Source organism: Ascaphus truei, chromosome 4 (assembly GCF_040206685.1).
Source record: "Ascaphus truei isolate aAscTru1 chromosome 4, aAscTru1.hap1, whole genome shotgun sequence".
Classification (NCBI taxonomy): Eukaryota; Metazoa; Chordata; class Amphibia; order Anura; family Ascaphidae; genus Ascaphus; species Ascaphus truei.
In genome coordinates, this window is record NC_134486.1 from 411,764,036 (window position 1) to 411,788,412 (window position 24,377).

At 42.2% G+C, this 24,377-nt stretch overlaps 1 protein-coding gene across 4 annotated transcripts in view; it reads right to left on the bottom strand.

Moving 5' to 3' along the window:
• DNAH8 (dynein axonemal heavy chain 8) overlaps nucleotides 1-24,377 on the bottom strand; it is a 1,091,167-nt gene that overhangs the window by 609,270 nt on the left and 457,520 nt on the right. For all 4 annotated transcript variants that reach the window (XM_075598772.1, XM_075598771.1, XM_075598773.1 and 1 more), the window contains 5 exons: nucleotides 23,225-23,287; nucleotides 18,435-18,535; nucleotides 12,331-12,468; nucleotides 8,423-8,663; nucleotides 7,518-7,717 (listed from right to left, as the gene is read on the bottom strand). In XM_075598772.1, the coding sequence (XP_075454887.1) occupies nucleotides 7,518-7,717; nucleotides 8,423-8,663; nucleotides 12,331-12,468; nucleotides 18,435-18,535; nucleotides 23,225-23,287 (743 nt within the window). The remainder of the gene's footprint in view (nucleotides 1-7,517; nucleotides 7,718-8,422; nucleotides 8,664-12,330; nucleotides 12,469-18,434; nucleotides 18,536-23,224; nucleotides 23,288-24,377) is intronic.

Genomic DNA, 24,377 nt, shown 5'->3' on the forward strand with positions numbered 1-24,377 from the left:
CCCCTAAGGTGTTCTGGGGTCTGGCTATATGTCTCTGTGTGGTGCATACCTACTGGCAACAGGAGGGCCTGAGTCTCCCGCGATGACATGGGTGACAACAGGAACAGGTTACTGGGGTGAATACCTTCATTCTCGTTCAATGGTGCAGCGCCTCCATTTGTAGTAAGCCCCAGGGATGCGAGGTGGAATCCCTACCACAGAACTCCCCTTCCTCAGGGATGAGAGATTCCAGTCTCACACAAGGAATTATCTTTAAAGCAGCAGTCTCTTTATTCACTTGGGCAGCAACAGCCGACAGGTACAGTAGATGCACAGTCCACTCACTCTTCTCCCTTGTGATGTCCCTGCCGCCACTCTGGACCCTACGGGCATCCAGAGTGGGGCTAGCTCTTCCCTCACCCCCTAAGCAGGGTGAGAGGTACTTGGTCCACCTCACTAACTATGGCTAGATCAGCTCTACTCATGAACTGATCCCTCCTCTCCTTCCTAACACTAACTCACTCCTGTCAGACTGACAGAACACACTAAATAGGAAATGCACTGCTCTTTTATGATCTCAGCAGGCACCGTCCCTGTGTCTCTTGCTTTGACACAGGGTCAGGTGACCTACCTCCACCACTCAGGGCAAGTGCTTGAAGTGGGGGAAACCCATGATAACTCCTGCCCTTACCAGGGATTATACCAGGAGGAAGATAGAACTATAGCCCCATTTCTTACCAGGGCTACACACACACATATATATATGTAACCCCGGTCTCTTTTCAGCCCCAGAGACCCCCCATATATCGCTCCGAGGCTCTGCGGCACACCAGGCTAGCGGGGGCCACCATGACAGGTTGCGCGAGCGTGCGCGTTGGTCGCGCAGGCGCAGTAAGGGTGGCGCACGCGGTACCAATGCTAAAGAGGTCCTGAGTGGACTACAATTCCCAGCAGCCTCTGGGGATTGCCCTTTCACCCACATCACGTGCAGCCAGCCAGCAAATAGGGTTTTGCAGCTTCTCCTGTGGAGGAAGGCTACAATGTTGCGGGGACCACGTTTGTCAGTTGAAGCTGGGAGCAGGAAGAGGGAGGAAGGGTGTAGGGAGCAAGTGGCTCCTACACCAGGTAAGGTAGTTCCCCAGATCCCAGGCAGGCCCCAATCCCCACTAGGGTAGGGGGTAGGTACTGAGGGAGGGCCCATAGGTTAGGGACTCTGCCCTTAGGTGTGTGAGTGTGCAGTCTTGTCGGTGTCACAGCTGGTAGTGCTGTGAGCGCTGACAAGTAGGCACAGCGAGTGAGTGCAGTGGGTTGCTGCAGGTTGAGTGTGTGCAGTGTGTTGGCTGCAGAGGTTAGGCTGAGTTAGTCAGAGGGGATCCGGGAGGTGAAGGGAGAGGTAATGTGGGTGCAGGGGGTCAGTGACCCACCTGCATAGGATAGGCTACCCCGCAGGCCCTAGGAGTTTCCCCTAAAGCCATTCAAGGTTGCTGTGCTGTAGGGACGGCCTATAGTACAGCGAGTGTCACGTTAGTTCACGGAGTCAGATAGGGACTCCATTGACGCTGCGCACCCATGCAGAAAGTTGGGCGCTGCCCTTCGTTGTGGCTGCAGAGGCCATCTTGGTGGGGTCTCCCCGGACGGTGGTTCCTGGATGTCGGGCCGGAACTCGACGGATCCTTTACGAAGTAGTTGCAGATTCGAGCACTGGAGTGCTCGGCAGGTACATATCATCAAGTGCACCAACACCGGTCATCAGGCGCTGATCCCGCCTTAGGCTAAACTCTTTGTAGGAACACTGTGCGAGTGGTTACAAGACTGAGCCTATACCATATAGTATCATACATGGACACGGTGTGTGGGGCACGCGGTGAGGGGATGGACACGGTACTCCTGATGAGAGTGGCTGGGCCACTAAGGTTACCTGTTGCATTATAGAGTGATAAGGTTACTCTGCATTATCGTTAATACAGTAAAGTTGTTTGCATTACATGTGTGTGTATGTATTTCTTGCCCAGGGGAATCTCACATCACGGGGATCCTGGGTAAGTGGAGGCGCTGCGCTAAGTAAGTGTATGAGTGTTACCCCAGGCTCCCAGCTAGCGGAGGCTCAGATTTCCTGGAGCCGCAGGTGTTGTACAGCGACCAGTAGTTCCTTTGGGAGGGTTCAGAAAAAGGGCTACATACATATATATATATATATATATATATATATATATATATATATATATATATATATATATACACACACACACACAGATAACAAGACAGAGGGCACTCCAAGCAAATAGTCACTAATCAAGGTGTATGCTTCATATGATAAATACATGCAACAACTGCTTTCACCAAAGCGAAAGCAAAGAAACAGCACTCAAAGTTCAACCAAAACAAACGGTGTATTGACAATAAAACATCAGCACATAGATAAACTAACGTTTTGGTCCTCTAGGGACCTTCCTCAGGGTCGTGCATTACCCTGAGGAAGGTCCCTAGAGGACCGATACGTTGGTTTACATATGTGTTGATGTTTTGTTGTCAATACACTGTTTGTTTTGGTTAAACTTTGAGTGCTGTTTCTCTGCTTTCGCTTTGGTGAAAGCAGTTGTTGCATATATATATATATATATATATATATATATATATATATATATATATATATATATAACATACACAGGGGGTGAATACCGCATCAACTGCCAATTAATATATGCAATGTCTAAACCTATCTTAACCAGAAAAAGTAAATCTGAGAAAGAAATCACAGAAAACACGTTAACTGCTAGGCGGTGCTAGAGGAAAGGGTAAATGTATAAACACAAAAAAGAAAACCTCTAAAAAGCACTCAGACAAGTATATGCAAAAATAGTAATGGTAATTTATTAAATCAAAAAATAATGAAAGACACAAACAGCTGACTGAAGAGCCTGCCTGACTGAATAAATCAGAAAATCATACAGATAAACAAAAAAAAAAAAAAAAAAAAAAAAAACACAAAAGTACAATATTGTAAACCCAGCATGAATGATACAGTATCAAAAAAGTGAGTGATCACTTATGGGAACATAGTTCCCACAGTGAAGACAAAAGACCGGCCGGCCATAATCAATGATACTGAGCTGAAGGTAGTTAAATATTAACCCTTGAAAATTAAGCAAAATACAATGTTGTGAAGTAAATAACAGGTGTGCTATACCAATATGCAGGATATTAAATGACAGAAATCTGTATGCCTATTGCCATAACATAATGCATATCATATGGAAGCATGTTAAATAAGTACTTCAGTGACCCAAATACATATATCACAATGATGGGAAACAAAGGAAGATACTCAGCTCCTTATTGGCAAGGCAGTGCAGTCTCAGGCAAGCACAACCCACAAAAAACGATTTCCATGGATGGGAAAAAAAAAATTGTCCCAATAGAGTGTCAGCAGGCAGGGTCAGCAGCAGCAACAATTACTGCACCGACACACTTTATTCGAGCAAATACCCGGTATGTACCTGGCAGATACCTGGAATGCGCCACTCCTCACCTCTAACAAGCCCCGTTGCATTTGCCTTCCCAGCCTGGGTTCATGCCTGGCTGATGGGCGGCTGATCTGTTAAATGATAATGATTAGGATTTAATAGGCTGCAATGCTTCGCATGTCTACCAGATAGCATAAATTCATGAATTGTAATGCAGTATATATATATATACTGTGCAGTATTGCAGCCAGCGGGAATAAAATGCTTCAATCCCTGCTTGGAAAATAACTCAATGCACTCGGGCAGAAAACAGTCACAAACCTCAATACACCCGGGTATACCCGAATTCGTGGGACTAGCCAAGCTCGAATAAAGTGTGTCGCCAGTGTAAAAAAGTCCCACAATGCGTTTCGCCCGCTAAGGCTTCTTCACAGGTGATTTATTCAGTCAGGCAGGCTCTTCAGTCAGCTGTTTGTGTCTTTCATTATTTTTTGATTTAATAAATTACCATTACTATTTTTGCATATACTTGTCTGAGTGCTTTTTAGAGGTTTTCTTTTTTGTGTTTATATATATATATATATATATATATATATATATATATATATATATACACATAATATCTTTACATATATGATAAGTTACATGTTGCAAACACAAACACATATCCATGATGATGACGTGGGCTAAATAACAAGTAAGAAATACATAATGCTATGTCACAAGCTACTGGTGTTTACAAGGTAGACAAAGTGCAATGTTGAAGTCGCCATTTACCCTAGCGACGAAACGTGTAAGGTTGTTAACGCTCTTGGCTCAGCCTGAAACCTGCTTCTAATTCCTGCTGTGTATCACGGAAGAAAGGAGTATTGCGGAGAGTGGCAACGGAGGTGCAGTTACTATTGTGCTGGGGGACCAGAGTGTGGACGCACATCTTTTGTGCTACCCGACAGCGCATACGGAAGAGCTGATCACGCTCTCAAACCGCAGTCTGCAAGCTCCCAATCGGCAGATGAGCCAAAGGATTACAGAGATTCTGTCCAAGGCGTTTGTTCTATTGAGATTCTGTGAGTGAACTGATTTTAGCACTGTGAAAGTAAACTGTTTACTATTTACACTATGGAGCCCACACTGTCCCCTTTTGTTTTGTAGAAATATCGAGGAAGGTGGTTGACCCTGCGGATAGCTGTCTGTGAGTTCCAGTATTCTTATATTTTTTATTGTTATTAAGGTTTATTTTCTTAGTTTTTTGCCCCCCCCCCCCCCTTTTTCCTATTGTGTCCATACCCTTCCCATTCCCTAATTTCTTGTCTTATTTGGTGTTTGTTTGTATGTGTTTTGTAGTTTGTCTATTGGTACAATTCATTTAGTGGTCACTCTTCACAGTTAGTACTGTACTGTCCATATTGATTGTTCCTATTTGTTCTGGCGCTGTAATTTTCTTTGTTTTATATACTGTATATATATGTATTATGTAGCCTGGTTCCAGCACTTCAGGGTAGAACAGAGAGTATTGCAGGCACACGTCTCATCAATCTTCAAAAGGAAGGTAAACTGCCAGTGCTCTTGATGGTGTGGAAAATCCTGTAGTACCCCAAAAATCATGAAGAAAAAAGCAGGTTTCCAGGCACATGGACTAAATCAATAGGTGATTTGTTTAGCAAAGGACAACCCAGTACTTCTGGGACCAGGGGTTAATTTTGTGTTCAGCTGGGAATTTTGCAAAGTTGTCTATGACCTTTCCCTGTAACAATTTTCATGTAACTTTCTGCATGTTGCAGATAAACCCACCAATCAGGGGCTGGGTCATATTCAAGACACCTGCCCTTAAGTCTCTACTACTGTAAACTTGTTGTGGCATGGTGTATAAAAAAGTGGGAAGAAAGGCCTCTAGCTAGCTCTAGCTCCAGTTCTATGTCTGGCTGTTGCAGATGTAGAGCTCCAGTGCCAGTTCCAGGCCTGAAGACCAGTTCCTATAGGCACTGTGTGGGAAAAGATCAGGAGAAATCTCCTCATAGAGCTCCCTGCAACTAGTCCTGTAGAGAATCCCCAGTTATCCCAGGTGGTGAATGTGTGTTGGATGTCTGTAACAGTTGTGGATTCCTTTTTTCCAATAAATTACATTTTATCAACTCTGTTGTTTTGTCTGGCGAATTGATCCCTGGTGTGATAGTCCTGGTCTCCCGTGACAGTGAGCATGCTGTACATTTCCCAACATAAGTACAGTACATACAACCCTTTAAAATGTGTTTTAGCTATTAAATATGTCTAGGCTCTTTGCTAGGTATGTACTTCTAAATGAAACAAAAATATAAATCCATAAATATAGGTTAGAATTCAGCCGTGATCAAATGATATCAACTAAATGATAGAACTAATTTAATGGTAACTGTCATGATAATAACATTAAAATATTCAGTCTTTTAAAGGAGCAATCAGAGCAATATCCTCCATGTGTGTTTTTTAGATTAATCGCTTAATGCCATTTTTTAGTACATTTTAATAAAGTATACTGATCATCCCTTGATTTCTATAGCAGGTTTTAGCACACATCCCCAGAAGAGGAAGATCTCTAACACTTTCCTGTTTGTGATAATTTGTTGCCAATATTCCCAGACGTTTGAGCTGCAAACTGTCACTACAGATAATGTTACCTTAGTACATTGTACGGTAGCTGCTGAGTTACACTGAAGGATTGATTAAAACCAAAAGGTGGCCATTAAGTGAGCCCTGGCAAGCAGGATTTTGGTATTCGATCACAGGAGTATGAATTGATCGACAGTTTGAGTAATTAGTTTTCAATTAAACGTAATCTAAAGCTGAATATATTAAAACAAAAAAAAGTTGCCTCTAATAATCTGGCACAAAAACAGTTAACTTGAGTTACAAATTACATCTTAAAAATACATGTATGGTTTTTATTGGGGCCAGGACTCAGTCTGGTTTTCTGTGTTTGTCTGGGGTTATCTGAGGGCCACCTGCTCTGGTATTGTGGGCTGCACAAAAATCTACATTCACACCTCTTTTTGACAGTGGAAAAAAGCAAGAGCCCTTTCAATGTACCTTAAAATACATTCTTAAAAGGGTCTGGGAACACTCGAAGGTGGGGCAAGGATGACATTCCGTGTGTCTGTGTAAGTTTACTAATTATAAAATATTGTGGATCTGATACGATTCACAATAGCAAATATATTTTTGTAACATTTGCGATCAGACGCATTAAATTATGCTAAACAATCAACGAGTGTGAGGATGCAAATATCACATATCAGATATATTGTCTCTCAAACTTAGCATTAACCCTGTCAAAAATAATCTCTTTGCCTATGTCAACCCCCTCCCCCTGAACGCGATGAAGCAGGTCACAATACTTCAGGAATTACGAGGATAAAGTTATGAAAGTGTTTCTATACCCAAGCCATAAAAGGTGTCACAGGAGATTGATGAGGGGGAGTTGATGATACACCTTATTCGGCTTGCAGGATAAAAACCATGCATTTGAGATATGCATTGGGAATGTATTAGAGGGAGTGGTATATGCCAACAAGACATATGAATTCTCATATTTCCAAACTCAAGGTCCTCTGAGAAACCTAAATTTGTGGTGATGTATACTAGGAATTTCTTTTTGTTTTTACCTTTTTTTTTTTTATGAAACTGCATATATTATACTGTATGTTTATTGTAACATAATTTTTCTGTAAATTAAGCACTGTACTACTTTTGTATATTAATTCTAAAATGTAATAAGTACTGTCTTTGGGCCATAATTGAACTTTGTATGTTTTTTAAGAGAGTAACTGCATTGTCGAACACGTTTTCTTTGCAGACGGGAACCAAGGACCCCTTGCGATAAGACTTTTCTTTATCCTTGGTGGTGGCAGCGATTTATGGTTATACTTATAACAGATTGAGGGGAGATATAACTGATTTGAGGGACCCTGCATGGGAAAAGAGTGTCAGCTAGATAGCTGTGTGTATTAACCCTTGTAACATACACAATTTATGTGCTCACAGGTGTGCCGTTTGTGACAACCACCATAAAACAAATATAACAGTTGTGCTTTATATTACCTATTATTGAGTAAAGACCCTAGAATCATTAAACTGTCTTCCATAAAAGTAATGATTTCTGCAGATTCGGTTCCTTTTAACAGTAGTTCTCCTCTGCCTTTGAATGCTGAAAAACTTAGAATCTGGGTACCCCACACCTCTACCACCTGCGATAGTTTAGCTTCAATATCCTTCTCTTTTACAGCAGATATACAAATGTCCTGTAATGTAAGTTACATTATTTAATATTGCAAATTATTTCCTTAATAGAGCCAAGTGGGATTTAGACCCATTTAAATGTATACACAACAGAAGGTTATACACTGATTTTTTATGATATAAATGCATGCTTTCATTTTTAATATTAAAATGGCATATTTAGGTACACCAAATATAATCACAAGAGTACCTAAATATTTATTACATGATAGAAATACAATGGAACATAAAGGCAGAATAACTTACAGTAGATTTGGAACATCTATAGTTTTTAAACCTCTGCTCAAAACAACTTGCTACACTAGGTTTTAGGAATAACCAATCCACATGCACACAGGTGACTGCACCTCATTTGCATACTGATAAAATGGCTGACCCAACATAGGTATAGAAAAAACATTCTACGAAGAAGGGCTCAAAGTGAATAGAAAAAATTGACCTAACATACACTGTAGGCCATATTTCCAGGCTGGTACAAATAATTACGAAAACTGGGTCATCATGGCAGCCACAATGGTATGTTATGTCTTGCAAAAGTCAAACCAGCGCTTGGAAATATACAATTATATTCTTCTTTAAAATACTGGTAAGAAGATTTCATTATAAATTGGAAGCATCACTATTTTTATGTTTTTATTAAATCCTCTACCTTTTTAGAAGTAAATATTTACATACTGCTAAGCTTATGTAAAAAAAAAAAAACTTACTTCAAGATCATCCTTGTGTTCAAGAAGTGGTGCTTCCATTATGTTACGTAAACAAAATGAATCTGATTCAACATCAAATTTGTGTCCAGTAAGTTCTGCAATACGATCCCAGTGTCTTATCTTCATTGCTTTATTTGTCATCATTTCTAACAAAGGGCAGGATTCATTGAAATCGTCTATGCTTTTTCTAAGATCTTGAAAGGCTTGCCAGTCCTTAAGTCCTTTTGGAAGCTTGCGACATCTTTAAAACAAGAATATACAGTACATTAACTATTTTATTGAAGTGAAACTTCTTTGCAGGCACCTACAGCATTTTGATAGGAAAAATCACTTGTCTTGTTACGAAAAAGTGTGACGGAAGTGGCGTCACGCTGCAGATGGGCACGCGCCCGCGCATGCGCATACCTCAAGGTTCCAGGCCGCATGGAGGTTGTAAACATGTGCTGCAGCACCGACAGTGTGGCACGCTTGCGCAGCAGCCGACAGCGCAGACTTCCTTCACTACAAATTTATTCTGTCCTGTTTCAACTCTGCCCTCTCTCAGGCTAAACATACCTACTTTTCATCACTAATCAACACACACAAGTCTAACCCACACCGACTCTTTTCTGTCTTTGACTCTCTACTCAGACCACCGTCGGCTGCCTCCTCTTCTTCCTCCATCTCACCTCAGGACTTTGCTGACGTTTTTAAGGAAAAGGTGGAATCCATACGCCAGAACATCCATCTGTTGCCTCCTCCCATGACACACCGCTTCCTAACTCTCCTCCTGCCTTTCTTGACTCTTTTCCTGCTATCTCGTAGGAGGATGTGTCACTGCTTATCTCCTCTTCTCCCTCTACCACCTGCCCTCTTGATCCCATTCCTTCCCATCTCCTAAAACCTCTTGCTCCTTCTATAATCCCTATGCTCACACAGATTTTTAACTCTTCCATCTACTCTCGTACCTTTCCATCCTCCTTCAAGCATGCAACCATTATACCATTACTAAAAAACAGCAAGCTTGACCCTACCTGTCCTTCTAACTATCGACCTGTCTCCCTCCTGCCTTTTGCCTCCAAACTCCTTGAACATCTTGTTTTCTCTCGCTTGCTCCACTTTCTCAACACCCATTCTCTCCTAGACCCTCTACAATCTGACTTCCGCACTGCTCACTCTACTGAAACAGCCCTCACTAAAATAACCGACGACCTCCATGCTGCCAAAGACAGAGGTCATTACACTCTACTCATATTACTCGACCTCTGCAGCATTTAACATCGTGGACCACCCTCTTCTCCTTCACATTCTCCATACTCTTGGTACTCGTAACAAAGTTCTATCCTGGATCTCCTCTTACCTCTCCCATCGTACTTTCAGTGTCTCTTTTGCTTACACCTCCTCCTCCTCTATTGTTCTCACTGTGGGGGGCTTTGTCATGGGACCCCTTCCCTTTTCTCTTTACACACTCTCTCTAGGTGACCTAATCACATCTTTTGGGTTTAAATATCACCTCTATGCTGACGACACACAAATTTACCTTTCAACCCCTGACCCTAAAACTGCTGTACAAACCAAAGTTTCTGAATGTCTCTCTGGAATATCATCCTGGATGGCCATCTGCCGACTGAAACTTAACATGGCAAAAACATAGCTCCTTATACTTCCTCCCAAACCTGGCCCTACTACCTCCTTCCACATTACTGTTGGAAATACTGTACGATCATTCACCCAGTAGCCGAAGCACGCTGCCTAGGGGTCACACTCGATTCCTCGCTCACATTCTCCTCTCACATTCAAAACGTTTCTAAAACTTGGTGCGTTTTCCTCCGCAATATCACAAAGATACGCCCTTTCCTCTGTTACTCGACTGCTAAAACTCTGACTCAGGCCCTCATTCTCTCCCGTATCGATTAGTGCAACCTCCTGCTATCCGGCCTCCCTGCCTCTCACCTGTCTCCCCTACAATCTATCCTTAACACTGCTGCCAGAATCACTCTACTCTTTCCTAAATCTGTCTCCGCATCTCCCCTCCTGAAATCCCTCTCCTGTCTTCCGATCAAATCCCGCATCTCACACTCAATTCTCCTCCTCACTTTTAAAGCTTAACACTCTTCTGCCCCTCCTTATATCTCAGCCCTAATTTCTCGCTATGCACCACCCTGACTCTTGCGTTCTTCTCAAGGATGTCTTCTTTCTACCCCCTTTGTATCTAAAGCCCTCTCCCGCCTTAAACCTTTCTCGCTGACTGCCCCGCAACTTTGGAATGCCCTTCCCCTCAATACCTGCCTAGCACCCTCTCTATCCACCTTTAAGACCCAACTTGAGACACATTTGCTTAAAGAAGCATATGAATAGCACTGTGGATAATCCTGGACACATGATACATAAAACTTGGCCCCCTGCAGACGCACTTACTAGAATTCCCTCCTACTGTCTCTGTACGTTCTTCCTACCTACCAATTAGATTGTAAGCTCCTCGGAGCAGGAACTCCTCTTCCTTAATGTTACTTTTATGTCTGAAGCACTTATTCCCATGACCTATTATTTATATTATTTGTTATTTATATGATTACAACATGTATCACTACTGTGAAGCGCTATGTACATTTATGGCGCTATATAAATAAAGACATGCAATACAATACATGCGCAGGGGCAGCAGTAAACCCGCCACACTTGGGAAAATAGAGGCACCACACACCGAGAGACACACACAAATAGACACACACACAGAGAGGCACACACACACACAAATACAAACACACACACAGAGACACACGAGGAATTCAAAGTTAGTATAAATATAGAATGCAAATACAGTAGCTAAAACAGGGGTGGGGTGCCAAGCACGCACGTTCTAAGTCAAACTTCTTTGCGTTTTGTCACTGATACTGTGTTTTGATTTTTAATTAAAAACATCACCATCACAAATACAATTTCTGTGACCAAACAGTGACAAAAGACAAAGAAGTTTCACTTAAGATGCGCGTGCTCGGCACACACACCTTTTTTTTATTAAGGGAACAAGTACTGCATACAGGCATAGGAGAAACAGATATATATACAATTTGCAGAATAAATTGTAGTAGTATAACTAATCCTAATCATTAATTAATTCAACAGGTGAATGTTGAGTATATCCAACATTCACTGAAAAATATATGTTCTCTTAATTTCAATTTTGACATTTCTTTGCACTTTCCTGGTTCCATGCTTTTACATTGTTTATGTATATGTTAGACTTCCACTTAATTAACAAATAATGTTAAGCATTCCTGCTTTGCAACGAGTTTTATACATACCCATAGTTTTGATTGATTCAACCTGGTTACATAAATTACCATACCTTAATTTCTGTTTATATGTATGTATGAGACTCTTTATGCAACGAAAACTCTATATGACAACCTTTTTTTCAGGTGTGCCAATAAATGGCCATTATTTGGTTGGTGGGCCACAATCCTACTGGCCTCCACTCCTCCTCTCTCACTCAATACCCCCTTTAACCTCTCACTCAATCCACCCACCTCTCACCCAATCCCCCTGCTTCTCTCACTCAATTTCTCCCCCCCTCTCCCCCCACTGAAGAAATCCCCCCATCCTACGGCAGAGGGGAGCTGGGGCCCCGCAGGAGGGGGTTGGACCAAGGGATGGGGATGGACGCAGGCCATTACAAATACCGCTATGGGCCACCAGTCGGCTATCCCTGCTCTATATTCTGTAACAACTGTGACTAAATAATAAAACGTGTAGTAATGCATTTTATTTCCCGAAATTTAAAGAAATGATGGTTGCCTCACATATTGACAAAGTATAATTTAACTAGAGGCCATATTCAATTAGATCCAGGACTTTAATTTAGCTGTACGTATACCCCAATATTAAAGGACATTTCTGTACATATACTGTACAGTATTATGCTCTACCTGTTTTGAAACTCCTGAAGCTCTGCATTAATCTTTTCAATATCCACTTCTGTCCATAGTATTTCATAATATCCACTTATATTGTTCATTACAGCATCATATAAACCATATAGTTTCTGAAGTAGTCCCAACTCCTTCCTGAAAAACCAAAACATAAAAATATGATGCAAACATTATATTTTAATACAACCAAGGTAAGGGGGAGGGGAGGGGGGGAAAAGGGACCCTCACTACTGCCTAGACACAGGTACTGCAATCAGGGGAAATGGCTGAACTAAAACTTAAAGAGAAGAACCCCTATTATGAGAGGACTCAGCGGCTGGTGAACTGATCCTGATGACTTAGGAGCCTGAAATACGGTAAGTAATTAAAGCTAATATGTACTGATGAATAATTTAAAACAAAATACATTTATTAGGACAAATCCTCAATTAAAATATAAATGTGTGGATAAACCTCTATGTGAGGTGACCCTGAACAAAAAGGCAAAAATTAAAAAGGAGATGGGGATATGGAAAAAAGGGGGTAAACAGTCCTATTGAAGGCAATAGGTACTCAGAAACAGATATTAGAAATATTAGGTCTGAAGTAGTTCCAGAGCTGCGAGTCAGACAAGTTGGCAGACAGATAGTGTCTGGCAAGATGTCTTTGTGACAACGTCTTGTGCCCGGAAGCCCTAATAGGTACTGGTAGTACAATGTCTAATATTTGTCTCGCTGTTTTGACACATCTTCGACAGGCAGGACACAGACATAGAGTCCTTAATATACCTTTGGGACACTTCTAGATGTGTTTAGTCTGTCCTGTTCAGACATCATTACTACTGTATGTTAAGTTATCTGCCTACAGTATGTGGGCTATGACGCTAATATAGCAGTCTCCGTTTACTACCCACATGTTTCTGACTCATGGTCCTTTGAGTCATTAACATCTCCTACAGCTGTGTGTATTGTTGTGGGCACTACTATCTGTCTTCAGCTATGTTTCAGGTCAGCCACGCTACTATATATAACAGATTATAACATATCTTAGGCTCCTGTGCTCACCAGAGATTTCTGTCACCAATTAACCATTTACTACATTTGGCAGGTGAAGTTGTTTTGAGAGCCTTCAATAGGACTGTTTTCCCCCTTTTTTCCATATCCCCATCTCCTTTTTAATTTTCGCCTTTTTGTTCAGGGTCACCTCACATAGAGGTTTATCCACACATTTATATTTTAATTGAGGATTTCTCCTAATAAATATATTTTGTTTTAAATTATTCATCAGTACATATTAGCTTTAATTACTTACCTTATTTTAGGCTCCTAGGTCATCAGGATCAGTTCACCAGCCGCTGAGTGCTCTCATTATAGGGGTTCTTCTCTTTAAGTTTTAGTTCAAACATTATATTTTCCATGAAATGTTTCAGATACTAGGTATGACAGGGTGCTTTCCCTGTCTAATGGCTTATGGATTGCATTGGCATCTTAAGAGTGATGCATTTAAAGTGATAATTTTAAGTGACAATATATAGTTAGACTATAGTTATATATTTACTTTCTTCATGCAAGACCAATAACCTCAGCTGATATGACATGGATCTAATTGCATTCTCTTCACAGGTATGTCCCTGATCTGCAAGTCCTGTTTTAAAAGAATTACCCTCCCGGCTTGTACTATTGATCTCTCTTGGTATGTCCCTGATCTGCAAGTCCTGTTTTAAAAGAATTACCCTCCCGGCTTGTACTATTGATCTCTCTTGGTATGTCCCTGATCTGCAAGTCTTGTTTTAAAAGAATTACCCTCCCGGCTTTTACTATTGATCTCTCTTGGTATGTCACTGATCTGCAAGTCCTGTTTTAAAAGAATTACCCTCCCAGCTTGTACTATTGATCTCTCTTGGTATGTCCCTGATCTGCAAGTCCTGTTTTAAAAGAATTACCCTCCCGGCTTGTACTATTGATCTCTCTTGGTATGTCCCTGATCTGCAAGTCCTGTTTTAAAAGAATTACCCTCCCGGCTTGTACTATTGATCTCTCTTGGTATGTCCCTGATCTGCAAGTCCTGTTTTAAAAGAATAACCCTCCCGGCTTGTACTATTGATCTCTCTTGGTATGTTTGTATATCAAAAGGTGGATTTCCCCCCCCCCCCTCTTAACTGTGTTCTGTTAATTGACCAACTGGAACAAGCTGATTTATTGGGGAGGGTCATGTGACTGCTTTAGATGTATAAAACAAATATTCCCCCTGCATTGGCAGGGATAGCATTGGCATCTTAAGAGTGATGCATTTAAAGTGATCATTTTAAGTGAAAATATATAGTTAGACTATAGTGATCATTTTAAGTGAAAATATATAGTTAGACTATAGTGATCATTTTAAGTGACAATATACCAGTATAGTTAGACTATAGTGATCATTTTAAGTGACAATATATAGTTAGACTATAGTTTGACTAGAGGTGACTGGGGATTCCATCTTTCTGCAAACTCTTTTACTGAAGGCAACAAACGGTGAGCTTATATGACCACACTTTGATCCCATGCTTGTTAACCTGCATATTTTAACACCCCACCCCTTTACAACTTATTTCACTGCAGCCTTTCCCAAAACTGACAGCACAAAATACCTCCCACACCCATTCAGCCCACTGAAACCCTGAATTGACTCCAGCATTGCAATGCAGCAAAACATTTGACAAGGAACAGGCACACCCCTGCTGTTTAGTCTGCACACACTCACTTTGCTCACAACAGCTCCATGCAGCACTGCCTACCTCTGGCATAATGAATCTGCTTTGTATCTTAACTTTTTTCTTTCTCCTGGCCTCATGGAGATGTTACTCCCTCTATCCACTACAAACTCCTCCATCCTGGCCCACACCCAACATCACCATACACCCTGGACTACTCAAAAGCCTTGCACTATCTACTGAATGTTGGTGGAGAACTGTAAAAACCAGCACACCAACCACTTCTCACTCTAACACCACAAATTTACAATTTGCAAACAACTACCCAAATTTCTACTCATACTATTACTCTCTTTAGCAGGTGATATTGAACCTAACCCAGGTCCTCCCATTTCAGCTCAGTCCCATACCCCTGAGAATTCCACCTTAAAATTCCAAAAAGGGCTATCTGTCGCCCATATAAATATCTGGAGCCTGCTGCCCACAGTGGACGAACTAAGGTCATGGTGCCTTGTGCATAAACCCAAAGCCATCATTCTTACAGAAACATGGCTAACCCCTAAAACCCCTGATGCAAATATCGCCATTCAGGGATACTCCATTTTTAGGAGAGATAGGTCAAAGAGAGGAGGAGGGTTGTTATTTCACATTGCAGACACATTACAATTTACACTGTTAAATGGCACAGAATCGATTTAATTCCCGACAATGATTCTGCACTCGACTATTTCCAATCCGAGTTCTTAAAACTCTGCGATACCCATGCTCCACTACGCAAAATAAGGGTACGGTGAGCACACCTTCCATGGGTTACAACTGACCTTATTGCTCTCTACCAGCTCAGGGATACCTTGTGGAAAAGCTACAAAGTAACTGGCACTACCAAGAATCTCAATCACTACAGATGCCTGCGGAACATGTGCACAAGGCAAACAAGCCACGCAAAAGCACAATATTACTCTGACAATCTCCACCAAAATACATCAAACCCAGCTAACTTCTGGAAGTTTATCAACAATATATTCCAGCCTCCTAACCATCAACAACCAAGTAATATCACTAAGGGGGATATTACTCTGACAACCCCCACTGACATTGCAAATGCATTCAATGATTACTTTGTGGGGTGTGCCACTAACTTATTAGCGAAATGCAGCCCAAACCACAAACCTGAATCTCATCCTGGGAGTACCCACATAGCCCCAACCCCTCCCAACACTGCCCACAATTTTCAACTTGGCCCAGTATCTGAAGAGGAGATTACACAAGTGCTCCTCAAACTAAAACTAAGCAGCCAATGCGGACCTGACTTACTACAATCTAGGTTCCTACGATTTGGTGCCCCAGCCATTGCCAAACCAATTGCTTCCATAGTCAACTCTATCCTGTCTGCAGGCCATATCCCTAAGACCTGGAAAACTGCCAGAGTTGTCCCAATCTTCAAAAGTGGGGACAAAAACACTGTCTCAAACTACAGGCCAATCTCACTTCTCCCAATTCTATCCAAAGTCATGGAAAAATGTGTCCACTCCCAATTAAGCGATTACTATACCAGGACAAATTTCCCTAGCCAATTCCAATCTGGCTTTCGTCCCAAACACTCCACCGTAACTACCCTGCTAAAAGTTTGCAATGAAATCCAGTGTGGAATGGAACGGAGACAACTCACTGGTGCAGTATTCCTAGATTTTGCAAAGGCTTTTGATACAGTTGATCATGCTATCCTACTTAACAAACTCCAGAGCTCTGGAATAGGGAAGCATGCTTTAAACTGGTTTCAGTCCTACCTATCAGGAAGATCCCAACATGTGTCTATCTCAGGCTCTAACTCCAACCCCCTGGATATCACCTTTGGTGTCCCACAAGGCTCTGTTCTGGGGGCCCTACTCTTCTCAGTGTTCATTAATGATCTTCCCACAGCTTGTAAGGAAGCCTCAATACACATGTATGCAGATAACACAATCCTATATGCACACAGCCATAGCCTCTCTGACCTTCAACACATACTTCAGTCTGACTTTTTGAGACTCGAAAACTGGATTTCCCAAAACAAACTGTTTTTAAACACTGACAAGACTGTAACAATGGTATTTGGGACCAAGACTAAATTTTTAAAGCTTCCAGCGACTGAGCTCCGGATTAGAATAAACGCTAACACCACCCTAACCCCTGTCACAAGTTTAAATACCTGGGCTTATGGTTTGACTCCCACTTAACATTCAGAATGCACATTGATACCCTGACAACCAAGACATATGCCAAACTAGGGGTACTTTACAGGAACAAATCCTCCCTAAGTCTTCTGGTCAGAAAACATATCGCACAGCAGATGCTAATGCCAATTATTGACTATGGAGACATAGTATATGGCTCGGCACCTCAAACCCACCTTAGCAAACTTGACACCCTCTACAATTCAATTTGTCGTTTTGTTCTCCAATGCAACTACAACACACATCACTGCGAAATGCTCAAAGAACTAGATTGGTCATCACTCGAGTCTAGGCGCAAAGTTCACCTTTCCTGTCTTGCCTTTAAATTCTTTATGGGCAAGCTACCCAGCAATCTGAACAAGCTCCTCACCCCTACCACAGGCAGCACTTATCACCTGAGATCAGACTCCAAAAGACTGTTCATGGTCCCAAGGCTCAACAAAGTATCCGGCCGTTCCTCCTTCTCTTACCGTGCTCCCCAAAACTGGAACAACCTACCAGAGACTCTCACATCCACCACCAGTTTAAGTTCTTTCAAATCTAAGGCTGTCTCACATTTTAATCTGGTCTGTAACTGTTTCATACGCCCATAATATATATTTTCTCTAACTGTGCATGCAATGTCTTGTATATCATGTATACCCTGTTCATTTATGTAACTGTATTTGTAACCATGTATTATTTGTCTTAACTCTGTGCCCAGGACATACTGGTAAAATATTTTATAAATAATAATAAATAAATAAATTTACTGTAAAAGGTCATCTATAGCTACTGAGTCCAGCTGGGAGCTGCTTAATCTGCAGCCTTGGGGCCCTGAAGATAAACCTTACCCCACACTGAACTTTGTTTTATTGTTGGTCAGGGGTTTAGCCCTCTGACCCACAGATATAGACTAAAGGTCTGGTGGTAGTCAGCGCTCCATGTGGAGCTAGGTACTGTATGTTTATTTTGGTTTGCTCCTTATGGGCTGAACAGAAGCAAGATGTTATGTTGTTAAAGCTTTGGGAAAAATAAAAGCCTACATTTGTTTTCCAAAAACAGTCTCCTGTTTTCACCTCTGCACACATCTCCTACACTATGATGTCATTTGTGGGTTTGATACAAATTAAAGTAACATTATAGCTATAATTATGCGTAGAAAAAGTATATGTTTCACAAGAATCTATTTTACAGGATACTTGTAGAGAAAAAACTTAACACTGACTTAATATTACCTTATCTTGTGTAAAACGTCGTAGTCTGTCACAGGCAAACCAAAAAGCTGTTCACCCGCAGAATAAGTAACAAATTTTCTCCATAGATCATCAAAACGTATCTGTAAAAGACATACTTTTCAAAATGTACCTCAGGAAATTTGCTGTATTCTTTGCACTGAGTTATATGGTTTACTAGCAACAAATTAAGAAGTACAGTTAAGAAAAAAACAACCATTTAATATTACAGATTGTTGTTATTCTTTATTGATGGGGACTAATTCTCAGAATTCAACTCACTTTTTATTTAAGAATAAGGGTGAATGACCTGTAATAGGAAGTAACTAACACAGTTAAAGTTCCTAACTTGTAAGAAAAAACACACACATCATGATTGCTTACAACAAAAAATGTGTTTTGTCAGACAGCACTACATGCAATAAATTTACTTTAATTTTTCAATTATATCCTGGTCCCTTAAAATCATGCTAAATGTTACCAATGGTTATTAGCACTCAAGGCACAAGTCAGACACTTGACTTACCACAACATTATTTCTTTACTCAAAGAAAGGATGTGACAAATATTCATACAAAAAGTATCAAAGCTATTCATATGTATTAAACATGTAAACAGTATCATAAAGCACTGTGTGACATCCGGATGGATCAAGTATAATATAGCAATTCATACTGTATGACATGTAGCACCCCTATCACCCCTCCCCCCGCCCCCCCCCCCCCCCCGGCTGTAGGGATAGTGTGTACATAACATTTTGTGTGGAGATAAGTCTGTGACACCTCTAACAGTGTTGGTACCTGCTCCAAGAAGTGAGTGTTAGCTCATTGGGTTACCATCTTTCTCAGGGCATCTCTCCGTGGATTCAGGCCTGGGCTGTAGCAGAGGAGTGATACACTGGCGACACACTTTATTCGAGCTTGGCTAGTCCCACGAATTCGGGTATACCCGGGTGTATTGAGGTTTGTGACTGTTTTCTGCCCGAGTGCATTGAGGTATTTTCCAAGCAGGGATTGAAGCATTTTATTTCCGCTGGCTGCAATACTGCACAGTATATATATATATACTGCATTACAATTCATGAATTTATGCCATCTGGTAGACACGCGAAGCATTGCAGCCTATTAAATCCTAATCATTATCATTTAACAGATCAGCCGCCCATCAGCCAGGCATGAACCCAGGCTGGGAAGGCAAATGCAACGGGGCTTGTCAGAGGTGAGGAGCGGCGCATTCCAGGTATCTGCCAGGTACATACCGGGTATTTGCTCGAATAAAGTGTGTCGGTGCAGTAGGACAAAAATAGAAAAGGGCGCCAGGAACTTTTAACTTGATTCTTTTTATTCAACGGAACAGCAGCATAGCAGCATCAATAGGACAGGATTCCAGCATCTACTCATTTCTAACCGTCTTACCCTCTCCCATTGGTAGAAGTCTATGTCTAGACCCAACTTAACCCAGACATAGCATACACTCCCAGGACCCTACTTACAGGCTTTCTTCTCTCACCAATGCGGAGTGTTGCGGAATAGGCCCCACCGCAATCTCATAATAAGGCTGCGCTTATAGTGTCAACGACAGGGACGTTGTGTCAAAACAAATATATTGACGCCATCGCTTGCGTTTATAGTAGGCGTGACACGACGATGCGATGACACGACGGCTTGGTAATTTCAATTTGATTTTTCCAGCGACCGCAGCATGACGTCAGCATCGCCGGCACTATAAGCACGGCCTTAGGCATCATCACAGGGATGTCTGATTATAGAGGAGCTTTTCTCCTTAATCTCATATGGTGCCGACTACCTCCTATTCCTTAAGGCACGGGGCCCAATTCTTGAGTATATATTTCCCTGCCTGGAGATAAATGAAGTGGCTTCTTTGGGTGCATTTTCTGGAGTCCCTCTAGATCAGTGATTCCCAACCTTTTTTGTTTGGAGGAACCCTTATTAAAAGTATTTTGTAAAATTTCGGGGAACCCCTATCTGGATGACATGTGTTCGACAGGGGTAAATCACAAAATAGACGTGTAAAACAGTAGAGGTAATAAATAATAATTAACTCTTACTTTTGCACTCTGACTTTTGAATAAACAATGTCCCCCCCCTGTGACGGCGGAGTAGTGCCATGTGGGTATTAATGGGGTCACCCCCATTAGGCACCCCCTCCCACCGTCTGGGAGGTGAGGGTTTAACTAGAAATGTACCGTTAATACATATGTTCCCCTGCCTCACAACCAAAAGGTACGTCCCTTGGTTATCCTATTCCCACCTTTAGAGGGAATTCTGGTATTTTTATTCCCCTGCATCAGGGCAAACTGAGTTCTATTTGATAGAAATGTATATGGGTACAATTATTGGTGTTTGTACCTTTACAGTGTAGACACCAGCCATATGCACTGGGATCAGGTCGGGAGGGAAAAGGTTAATGATATTAGTGTGTTTATAGCCCTTTGTCCCATTTCCCGCCTTTGCAGTCTCCATTTTGCAGCTTCTCCATAGGCCGCCATTGAAGCCACATTCAAGTCAATGGAAATTTCAGTGGTTTGGGCCTGATATCATAGAAGACCTGCAGGTGGCGCCCGAGAGGAGGAGCGGCGGTTCCCCATTGAAAGTCAATGGTACAATGTGTTTCAATGGGGATTCCTCGATGCCGACCCCCGGAGACGAACTGGCAGCCAGCCAGCCCGCAAAACCGCAAGAGCGGAAACACTATCAAAAAAGAGCTTTGATCAATCCCCGGTCAAGTTCACGTGCAATTGGCATGGGAAACTTAGGTTCTAGGGCACCCCGGAATAAAGTTCTTTTTGCCCATAGATCCTAGGAACCCCCTCACTTGACCCCAACAGGGTCCGACAGTCGATGACCCCGGGAAAGTGTCGCGCCAGACCGAAGGGTCCTACCATTGACTCCAATGGTAGCGGAGGTCCCATTGAATCCTATGGCGGCGCCGGCCCATGCATTTCCTATGGCGGGGCCGGCCCTATTGATTCCAATGGAGGTAAAAGCCGCGTGTTTAAACGGCTAAGTAAAAAGAGGGTAAAACTGTAGCCCCGTAACTCCGGCTCTGTGGAAACTAGAGCCAGGATTTGGCCAACAGGTAGTCATAGCACCGGCTTGATTGCATGGCAAATCCGACCCTCTCTGATCAGCAGAAAGGAGTTGGGGTAATTGTTGAATTGTTTGATTCTGCCATTGACTTCAATGGCAGAGAAATATATCTTTAGTAAAAGGGCATTTAAACCCATTTTCTGTAACTCCGGTTCGGTGGGTCCTAGCGAGCTGAAACTTGGCCACAATAAAGAGTACCCTTCGGCATTAGGGTCTGGCAAGCTCTAGCCCGCTCGGCCCAACCGAACGGATCATTTTGATATAACCATGATTGTCAAAATATATTGTATTTTGTGTCTGGCATAAAAGCCCAGGAAAAGAGATGGGCTCTGTAATATGCTAATGGTCAGGGTGCGACAAGTGGTCTACAATAGGCCCCTAGTCAAAGGCTCTCCCCCACCCTGCTTGTGAATGCCAAGGCGGAGGAGAACAATCCCTGGGTACTTGTGCAAAGTATTGTGTGTCATACCTTTAACAAAGGTTATTATGGGCCAGTGATCAGTCTGGTAGACCCAAAGACGCCTTTGATTTAGTGTGTTGAAATCCCATGCTAGGGTATAGGACTCAAACCCTATATAAATGAGGGTCATCCCTATACCCAGTGTTATTCGTTGTGACTTCGTTTTGTATCCTGAATGAATTGCCAGTCCTGTACCTGATTGCTTCATTTCCCAAATCCTAAGTAAGTGTTCATATCTTGTGCGTTAATTGTATAATTCTGTGTGTTCATCCTTTTCCAAGGAATAAACTTTCTTTATTATATCTTAGTCGTATTCAGTTCAACCCAGTGAAATATTTTTTGTGTGTATATTATGACCCTGTCCGACGCTACCGTCACACCCCCCTGCACTACATTAATGTAGGGGATGTCCATTGATTCCTCTGCAGGCGATATCCGGACATCAGCGGCGTCATCAGGGGTTGCGGAGATTCAAGGCTGTTCCGGAACCTCTGCTGGCTCAAGGATGACCGCGATGGGGCTGAAACTTCTCTCATCTTGGCAGGTAAGCTGTGGGCGCTGATCCACAGGTCCTGCTCGGTAGAGATCTCCTAAGGGGGACACCTCCGCCAGGACGCGATGCCGGTGCGAGCCAGTCGCCCGGGCGACCATGCTTAAGGAGCTACCGTGCTCCGCGGTCACCTGGGGACTCACATCGGACACTCCTGGGGCAGTCCCCACTCACGCTCTTTGGGGAGGGTCTAGTCTGTGGACACTGAGGGGTTAAGTGCCCAGACACTCCAGTACTTTGGTGGCTCCACCCGGGAGGTGTTACTGTGTGGGTGCGGCATTGCAGGGCCTTGTTAGTCCTGTGTTGTGGATTATATGTCAGTAAATACTGTTGATATATACCTGTGTGCAATTAAAGTGTATATTGGTTCCTGTGAGGGGCTCCTCCCACTACGCTGGGATCCCTCTCGGTTGGCGGCGCTGCACCAAGGCGAAAAAGCGACACCCCAGGCTCCCAGTTGCGGAGGCTCAGGCCTTCTGGTAGCCAAACAGGTGACAGCAGTACTGGTAGTTTCCTTAGTTACGGGGAAAGTGGGCTACATTGGGAATTGTTCATTATTGTTTCTTAACAGTATATTAGGTAATATCACCTCACAGGGATTATTTTAGGTGGAGCGCTTTTTTGTATACTTTAATAGTAGTTTTTTTTAGTAAATATGGCCCTTAACGCTTACCTGAAATATCTGTAGTCTTGTACTGGCTTCTTGAGGTGGTATTTTTGGAACCATTGGTCCTTCCTGCACAAAAAAAAAGGATCAGTATCAATTGTTTAGGTGTTGTATATACATATAATACATAACAAAAGTCTCAAGAATATGCTTACCTACCTAAATATTTTGTTCAGAAACCCAGCAAAAAGGTTTTAAGTAATTTGCAAATGTACATTATATACATTGATATTACAAAGTGGTTATTGACAAAATGCCAAAGCATTTACTAGTAATTTTCAACAAAATTCAAGTGTGTGTTGTGCTACCACAATTTTGTAATGACTACGAAACTGAGAAATACTGGATCATGTTAGTAACTATCACATATGAACCATTTGTATTATGTCAATAAATTACGTACAGTACTATAAGCTGCAACCACCGGTATTCGACCACATCTCGTTCCTAACTCATGGCCAATTAGCCAAAAACCTTGTGAGGAGGTCCACAGCAGAATATTGGCCTATCGGGATTAACACAGTGGGGGTCCCTGAGTTTGAATGGGACTCTACTAATGGCAAACAAACAATTATAAGCCCTCTAAAAAGCGCTGACCTACAGAAAAATAAAATAGTGATAACTATGATAACAAATTAAGGTGAATAACCATAAAGTGATCCAAAAATTAATCAAAAGATAAAAGCAGCCTAAGGAACAAAAAAATCAACAGACTATTCCAAATCTGTATAAACCAAATAAACATACAAATAAATTGTCCCAGGCGCTGTGAATAAAGTCCAATGAACCCAAATACCGTGAACCAATTGGGCAGTCTTTAGTATAGGCTTCCTATGCCAGATAGATGATCTTGATAGTTGTTGGACAGGCAGGGGTGTTGTCTGATATGATGTGCAGATGTCTCTGAAATCATAGAAAAAAACAGCAGGGCACGCACATAGCGTGGTATGTTTTTTCAATTACCCCCCTGCCTAGAACCCTGAAATCCTACTTACAGGATGAGGGCTCTCAAGTACAGTTGAGAGAATCTGTGCCTCACGTCTCTGTCCCTCAGAACGTCTCACGGATCCACGTGGTCTGGTCTGCAGGGGTCCCCTCACTCAGCGATGGTGGTAATAGGGATGGTTTACTCCAACGCTCCCACAGATGAATGCGTGTG